The sequence below is a fragment of the Carassius gibelio genome, chromosome A9 (assembly GCF_023724105.1).
Source record: "Carassius gibelio isolate Cgi1373 ecotype wild population from Czech Republic chromosome A9, carGib1.2-hapl.c, whole genome shotgun sequence".
Classification (NCBI taxonomy): Eukaryota; Metazoa; Chordata; class Actinopteri; order Cypriniformes; family Cyprinidae; genus Carassius; species Carassius gibelio.
The window spans coordinates 26,437,648-26,446,957 of NC_068379.1; the positions used below are offsets into that span (position 1 = coordinate 26,437,648).

Sequence of the window (9,310 nt, forward strand, 5' to 3'; positions counted from 1 at the left end):
GATCAATGTTTATAAAATAAAATAATGGTAAAGTTTATTATTATTATTATTATTATTTCAGCTAAAGATTTTATTTCAAGTAACACAAATGTTTTGTATAGTTTAATTTTTAGTTTAATATAATAACTCCTTCAGACTTTCATTCTTAAAATCAATTTGTTTTTACCATGTTGTAGTGCCTCATTAAATTACTAAATAACTTCACCAAAGCCAGTTTTTCCCCACGTGTGACATTTAATGACCCTGGCTTCATTTGCCGATCTGTTCTAGTGTTGCGTTTGATTGATGTGAGCTGGTGTTTTTGGCAGGTGCTGGAAGCCTTGTTGGCGTTGAATAATGAACTGGAGGTGCAGATTGATGCCCACGACACACTGTGGGGCGAAACAGGTATGTTCAATTCTTCTTAATGTTTTTATCTCTCCTCTCTCTCACAGTGTGTCAGAATTGCTGTCAGTGGGAAGCTTGTAGTGAATTGTGGGTGTCTGTAGATACATCATCAGAAATGAGTGATGGGATAAGGCTGCACAATCTTGGCATTTCACAAAATCTGTCATTAAATGTCAAATCATATAAAAATGCATAATCTTTTATAGGAAAATCGGAAGGAGCTATTGTGTCGGATAAGCTGTTATTGTGATCTCAGGTGCTGTTTGAAGGGGTTTGTGACAGACTAGCGCTGTGATGAGTGACTCAGCTGTCTTCATCAGTCTGATGCCGCTCTACATTATGATTATTCAATGCTTCGTCCGGCCCAGTTGAAGGTTTGCTGTGGATTGAGAGTTTGAGATGTGGCTGCAATCACGAGTCCATTAAGGTCAGACGTGGGCGTTCATCTCATTTAATTACACATCTCTGCATCAGGTCTGACCTTCAGTGGCTTTATGTGAGGCTGTAAAGGAAGAGATACCGCTGTACTGTATCTAATGTGAGATAGAGGGAGAAATTGTCTATTATCCAGAAGAGACTGTGAAAAATCATAGATTGAATCTTTAAAACAAACTGTGTGCATCTCAGCAGTTATCTCTTTTTTTCCTCCTGTTTTCTTCTGTTCATTTCCCTGAGTGAACAATTTTTTTACACTTTTTGTGTTATTGATTATCAAGCCCATAATTGTGCTTCTTCGTTGAAATTGCAGTGAGGCACTGAAATGTGTGACTGAATTTTATTCCTGTGATTGCAATGTGTCTTTGTTGTCATCAGATGAAGTTGTAATATTTCTAATGTATTACATTGATTCTAGGACATTTGATTGGCTGCTAAGATGGATGGATGGATGGATGGATGTATAGATAGATAGGTAGATGGATATATGGATGGATGGATGGATGGATATATGGATGAATGGAGAATGGATGAATTTTGGATGGATGGATATACAGTAGGGATGGATTTATATATAGATGGATGGATGGATGGATGGATGGATGGACGGACCGATAGATAGATAGATAGATAGATAGATAGATAGATAGATAGATAGATAGATAGATAGATAGATGATGGATGGATGCATATATATATATATATATATATATATATATATATATATATATATATATATATGGATAGATGGATGAATAGATGATAGCTTGATATATGGATGTATGGACGGATGGAGGGACGGATAGATGGATGGATTGATTGATGGATGGATAGATGGATAATGGATGGATTGATGGATGGATAGATGGGTAATGGATGGATTGATGGATGGATAGATGGATAATGGATGGATGGATTACCTGTTTCTTGGCACAATGAACACTCTTTGATGTGTGTCAGATGTTTTGTGTGGATCCAGACTGCAAATTCACAGGGTTTACAGATGCATTGTGGGGGATCGTGTGGTTCTGCTCAGGTTAGCAGTCGCCGTCAATGGTATAACGGTTTGGTGATTGTCGTTTCTCTCATTCCTCTGAGCTCTCGCTGTCTGATAGATAAGCATTGCATTGTGATCCTGAAAATAAGCTCAATTTTCCTTTACCTCCACATTATGCTCCAGTCGTTTGGCCCGGAAAGGATTTCACTTTTCTTATTAAAGAGCCAGTAAGATGAAAATTCTTCCTATCACTGTTTATAAGTCCTGTACATTAGGTTTAAATCCATCCAAGGTTAAAAAACATTGTCATTTTGTCAAAATATCATTTTAAAATTACCTCAAATCTCAGAGATCCCCAAACGGTTCGCGCGAAGCTGTTCCAAAGATTCAGTTTCCTTAAACCCCACCTTTCGGTAGCATACTGTGTTCTGATTGGTCAACTAACATAGTCAGTTTTGATTGGTTGTTCCGCACACAACTTCACGGTAAACTATGCATTAGCATCTTTTTTGGGTGAATTATGTCTTATTCCTCTCACCGCGAAGCAAACAGTAAAATAAAAACTTGAACAGTCTCGCTGCTTTTTCTTCTGTGTGTGTGTATTCAAGCCGCACGCTTCAGTTTGAATCTGAATATCACGTTCAGTGCGGGGGCGTGGTCACATTAGATATAAGGAAGGGAGACGTGAAAAACAGACATCGCGTTGTTTTCATATGGATTACTTTATCACAGAATATCTGTTTTCGGCAGCACTTGTTTAGTTTTAAAGTAGACATGTCAAGCTTTCTATAGATATCTCTCTCATGTCTCTTCGTTGAGTATTCACGGAGTTACACTTCATTTTAATGACGTGTTTGTACATGATAATCAGCGCAGACAGCACACATACTGATAAGACGCTCGGGAGAAAACAAACACATAACTTCATAATCATACTTCGCGTTGTGATTCGGAGATGCTCGTTGGTCTAAATAAAACCATCTTTTATGGCCAAACGCTTTGAAAATCCCGCCTTGTACTCACCGAGATTAGAAAAGCAGTCAGCAGTGAAATGTTGTGAACACAACAAAAGGGATTTGTTGTACTGCTCTGGTATTGTGGTGAAAATGAATTTTAGCCATTGGTTCTTCTGATCTTCATTCTTTGGCAGTGAAAATAAAACACACTGTCTCCTCGACATGATGCTCTCACACCAACCAGAGCGTCTGTGTGTGTGTGTGTGTGTGTGGGGGGGGGTGTGTGTAATTGTTGTTTAAACGATGTGCAATTTGACTTTATCGAGTATACTGTATAGCAAAAAAATGCATCCAAGAATATTTGTAATGTTATAGTAGAAGTCATTTTTGACTGGGAAAAGCTAATTTGGTAAAGGATTTTCAGCACAGCACAAGGGTTATAATTTACTGAAGGGTTACAAAATCTAATCTGTTGATGTTGTTTTTTTTTGTTTTTGACGTCAAAAGTGATCTTGCGAAGTTCTTGAGTTGTGATGATCTCTGTTGTTGTTGTGGGGTTTGTGGGCATGCACAGACTCAGACGGCTATAATAAGCAGCCGTCCGTGCTCCTTTCTGTCCTGTTTCTCAAGCAGAAAACAAGCAAATGTATGAGCTCACAGGTCTGCTGGAGGTAAACATGACCAAAACACCCCAGCCAGAAAACACGGATGAAATGATTTGCCTTCAGCTCTGTGAAATTAGTGTGGAAACTGTGAGAATAATACTGTAATTTTTATCTGAAAACACTAAAACCCCTTAAAAACGTGTTTTTGATTAGTTTAGTTCTTTTTTATTATTTCATGTTATTTATATTTTATAATTATTATTATATTATTATTTATAAATAATTAATTTGACTATTACAATTAAATGTATATAATATATTTTAAATATATTAAATATAACTCTATTAGTAAGATTATTTTGTAATTTATTTAAATATTTATATTTTTTATCATTTTATTATTATATTTATAGTTAATTAATATTATATATATATATATATATATATATATATATATATATCTCAACCAACGCTCAACCAATCACAACTCACCATTCCACGCATTATCAAAAGTAATGGCGGCGCTTTGAAAACACACGGCATCTTAGTTTTCCTCATCTACTTTGTACTTTGTGATCAACAAACATTAGTAGTGCATGATGAATGGCATGTGATTGTCATGCACATCTCGTCAGTAAAGCCGGTTCTGTGATAAGTACAGAGTCGTAGATCAAATTACGCAATAGTGCGTTCATAATCGCAGACTAATGACATTTGATTGTAGCTTGTCAGTGTTTTTATAATGCCATTTATTTTTTTGTTAATACAGCACATAGCACTAGTCAACTAAATGAATGTAACATGGCAAAGATGAATTCACTTTTTGAAGTTGAATGTAAGAGAAATGTCATTTTGGAATGTGATATTGTTGCTCATGTCCTAGTTCATGATGAAATCGTATTTTATTGTTGTATTTAATTTATAGCATTAACAAGATGAATTCCTTTTGTGATTAATGACTGATGAATGTATTTTTAGTCCAGTTTTATTAATATAATTCCTTTATATGGTTTTATTAAATATTTTCAAGATGGTTTCTGTACTTTTTTGCGAGTGAAATCACATCTGCAAAATCTTGCATGAGTTTCTCCCAAAATAATATATCATGCATTATATGTGCCTCTTTGTATTACTTATTTTAAATAGTTTGTAACATTCAATGAGAACTCATAATGCGTCTTTGCATTTCTCTTTATCGTCTTAGCTCTGACTGCGGCCGCAGGACGGGGGAAGATGGAGGTGTGCAGCTTTCTGTTGGAGCGGGGGGCGCAGGTTCAGCAGGTGAACAGGAGAGGAGCGTGTGCCCTGTTCTGCGCCGTCCGTCAGGGACACTGGCAGGTGAGACGCTGCAAAACACCCCAACAACACAAACAGCAATACTTCCTCATCAGAAAAGATGTTTAATGTAGGAACGTCTCTCTTTCAGATTGCAGATCTGCTGCTGCAGCATGGGGCGGATGTGAATGTAAGTGATAAACAGGGCCGAACGCTGCTGATGGTGGCTGCATGTGAGGGGCATCTCAGCACGGCCGACTTCCTGTTGTCTAAAGGTGAGTGACATGCACTAATGCATTTCATTTATCAGCGTAATCTTTTGCCATTTATAATGCAACAAAGTAGAGGAGCATAAAAGTGGCAGGTTTCCAGCAAGACTTCCTCTGCTTTTCCCAGGTGCATCTTTAGGGTCGGTGGATAAGGAAGGGTTAACTCCGCTCAGCTGGGCGTGTTTAAAAGGACACAAGAACCTTGTTCAGTTTTTGGTGGAGAAGGGTGCAGTTATTGACCACTCGGACAAGAATGGACGCACTCCACTGGACCTGGCGGCTTTCTACGGAGACGCAGACATCGTAAGTGAAGAGTGTTTTGTAGAGAGAGCTCAGCAGGACTCTTTCTGATGTAGATCGGTGTGTGAAGCCGCAGGACTGATGCAGTGGATCATGAGAGGGATCAAGGGTTTCTGGCAAGTTTTTGGCGCTGTAGCTTGATGCATTTAGATTGATTTAATAAACTGGATGCAGAATCATAATTTGAGTTTAAGGTAAATGATTTAAGGCATAATGATCATCTGTTTTGATGAAATATATATATATATTTTTTACTTTGTTGAATATCTAATTTGTCTAATCAAATGAGAAACTAATTGCATAAAACATAACAAATCAGGAAATAAAGGCAATAAATGCAAATTAAAGATGTATACTTATTTATTCACTACCAATCAAAGGTTTTTAATAGAAGACTCTTCTGCTCAACAAGGATGTAATTATTTGATCAATAATACAGTCAAAATTATGAAATCTTATTACAATTTAAATTAAATGTTTTCTATGTGAATATATTGTAAAATAGTTTATTTCTGTGATGCTCCGCTGTATTTTCAGCATCATTCCTCCAGTCTTCACTGTCACATGATCTTCAGAAATCATGAAAATATGCTGATCTGATGCTCAAAAAACATCTCTGATTATTATCAATGTTGAAAACCGTTGTGCTGCTTCATATTTTTGTAGAAAACATTCAATATTTTATTTTTCCAAATTCGTTGATGAAAAGAAAGCTCAAAAGAACAGCATTGATTTGAAATAGAAATGTTTTGAAATATTATACTTGGCATTACTGTCACTTTTGATTAATGCATTCTTGTTGAATTAAAGATTTTGTTTCTTAAATTTAAAAAAAAAAAAAAATGTTTCTAACCCCAAACTTTTGAACAGCAGTGTATTTTAGCATAAAGTGTAGAAATTCCTCTTTCTGTCCTTCTAGTTCATAGTCCCGGTCACAGATTCACACTGATGAGTCGAGGTGTGTGTTTGCAGGTTCATTATCTGGTTGAGAAGGGGGCTGTGATTGAACATGTGGACTACAGTGGCATGAGGCCGCTGGATCGAGCCATCGGCTGCAGAAACACCTCAGTGGTGCTGACCTTACTGAAGAAAGGAGCCAAACTAGGTGAGATCCTGTGGAGGAAAACCATGCCTTTCATATTATAAATCTTCATGTGTTTGCTGTGAGATGTCAAGCACCATGGGGTTTTCAGTCTGAGTAGACTACATGTGGACTGAACAGTTATTGTAGTTTCAAAATGTTTCTGAATTGATTCACTGAAAATAAAGCTTTAGCCAATCGGTTCTTTTCTCCTGAAGCTCTTACATTATAGACCCTCCTGCTTGTGTGTGTGTGTGTGTGTGTGTGTGTGCATGTTTGTGGTTTATGAGGTCACTTGTATAATGAAATAGGTATTACAATGTGAAGGTGGTTTAAGATGGCACTTCCTGTGTCCCCATAATTCAAAGCTTAAAAAACATACTCAATTGTTTTGTTTTTTAAAGCTAAAAATGCACAAAGTTTCCTGTGAGGTGAAGTTTTAGGTGTAGGATTGGTGTAGGGGGATAGAAAATACAGTTTGTACAGTATAATAACCAACACACCTATAGAGAGTCCCTGTAAACCGTAAAAAAACAGCGCGTGTGTGTGTGTTTCCACTGACATGAGCTGATTAAACCCATCATCTGCACACAAAGTGCCATAGTGTCATGATTTTTATGAATCATACTCATTTTCAGAAATTCTTGATATCCAAAGTTGGCCCGGATGATGCACACAGACATTATAAAGGTGATTTGTGTTTAAAAAGTCATTACTTAGTCATTTAATTTCAGTCTTACTGATGACACAGAAACTACACTTCACATATATCAAATGAAATGCATAACCAACTAATCATAATAATCAAAATATAAATGAAAATAAAGTGGCTGAAGTAGTTTCCAGCATAGCAATAAATAAATAAATAAATAATATTTATTATATTTATTTATTTATTTACATCAGTGATTTTCAGCCTTTTTTGCCTGCTGAACCTCTTTGAAATAGTTTAACTTCTTGTCTTAAAATAGTTGAAATAAAAATGTAAAGAATTAAAAAAAATAAATAAATGACAAATTACAAAAATAAATATTTATTCAGAATATTAAAAGAATAAAAATAATATTCTGATGATGCAAAAATAACATGCAGATAAACAACAACAAAAAAATGTCTATAGTTTACATTTGATTACATTTTTACATTATTTTAATTTTACCAAACACAAACACATCAGTGAAACACGTGAGGTCTGGAGGCTGCTGTGTGTCTGCTGTGGATGTGTGATGCTCTATTTTCTCTCTGCATGTCTCTTTCTGCTCTGTTTTTCATTCTTCTCTCTTTAACTGCTTTCACTAAAACCCTCATCAGGCTACAGAACATCACCTTATGATCGAACAGGTACACTCTTTAGGTAACTCTGTTTTACGCCAATTCAATATTTCTGCTCAGCTGTGTCTTGAGGATCAGTTGTAACGCTCTACCTCTCTCTTTCTTTCTCTCTCTCTCTCTCTTTTTCTCTCTCAAGGTAACGCAGCCTGGGCGATGGCGACCTCCAAACCCGACATCCTCCTCATCCTCCTGCAGAAGCTGATGGAGGAAGGCAACCTGCTGTATAAGGTCAGGACAGATTCAAGTTCAGAGAAATTACATGAAGACACTTAACACCTCAAGATTATTCAAGAATATTCCAGGGAAGTTTTGATATATTAATCACTAAATTCCAATTCAAATAAACATGGGAATGATTAACATGAGGGGTGGGGGTTAAAGAAATGTTGATTACACTTATAAATAATATTTGATAGTTTTATTTAATATTTCATAATATAATGTTTTTTTATTAATTCAATAATACTATATATATATATATATATATATATATATATATATATATATATATATATATATATATATAGACACACACACACACACACAGATATATATATAATCATTAAAATTATATATGCATCTTCTAATATTCTAATTATACTATTATGCATATAACTTTAATTTTATTAAAATTTATTAATATACATATATAAATATTATCTATTCAATAAAAGGTAATATATAATAATTATATAATTATATGTTAATTTATAATTATAACCAACATTCAATATTTCTCTCAGTCCATCCACTAAATTAAATATAAGGAGAGTGAGAGAGATAAAATTTAAATTTTTGAACTTTAAATATATAAATAAAATGTTAAATACAGGATCATGTAATTTATTATTTACAAGATAATATATAATTATTATATACCTTATCAATATAACATAGTCAATGCTAAATAATATATAAATATAAATAATTACTAATATAATTTATTCAAAACAAGAGGGTAGGGTGGATATGTTGATTACAATTAGAAATTGTAATAAATAAATGTAATATGCATTTTAGTATATTTAATTATTGAAGTTTTTTTTACATAATACAAGAGGGTGGATGAAGCAAGATAAATGTTTATTATAAAAATTACATTAATAATAAATCAACTGTGTATATACAGGTGCTGGTCATATAATTAGAATATCATCAAATAGTTGATTTCACTAATTCCATTCAAAAAGTGAAACTTGTATATTATATTCATTCATTACACACAGACTGATATATTTCAAATGTTTATTTCTTTTAAATTTTGATGATTATAACTGACAACTAAGGAGAATCCCAAAATCATTATCTCAGAAAATTAGAATATTACTTAAGACCAATACAAAGAAAGGATTTTTAGAAATACTTAGTTGGGGCTTCTTTTGTCTGAATGACTGCAGCAATGCGGCGTGGCATGGAGTCGATCAGTCTGTGGCACTGCTCAGGTGTTATGAGAGACCAGGTTGCTCTGATAGTGACCTTCAGCTCTTCTGCATTCTTGGGTCTGGCACATCACATCTTCCTCTTCACAATACCTTTATGGGGTTAAGGTCAGGCAAGTTTGCTGGCCAATTAAGAGCAGGGATACCATGGTCCTTAAACCAGGTACTGGTAGCTTTGGCACTGTATGAGGTGCCAAGTCCTGTTGGAAAATGAAATCTGCATCTCCATAAAGT

The 9,310-nt window shown here is 34.8% G+C and overlaps 1 protein-coding gene across 2 annotated transcripts in view; it reads left to right on the forward strand.

The window, feature by feature from the left end:
* Nucleotides 1–9,310, forward strand: part of LOC128020271 (protein TANC1-like) — a 152,915-nt gene that overhangs the window by 134,033 nt on the left and 9,572 nt on the right. For both annotated transcript variants that reach the window (XM_052607106.1, XM_052607107.1), the window contains 6 exons: nucleotides 309–387; nucleotides 4,585–4,718; nucleotides 4,807–4,930; nucleotides 5,052–5,227; nucleotides 6,197–6,329; nucleotides 7,774–7,865. In XM_052607106.1, the coding sequence (XP_052463066.1) occupies nucleotides 309–387; nucleotides 4,585–4,718; nucleotides 4,807–4,930; nucleotides 5,052–5,227; nucleotides 6,197–6,329; nucleotides 7,774–7,865 (738 nt within the window). The remainder of the gene's footprint in view (nucleotides 1–308; nucleotides 388–4,584; nucleotides 4,719–4,806; nucleotides 4,931–5,051; nucleotides 5,228–6,196; nucleotides 6,330–7,773; nucleotides 7,866–9,310) is intronic.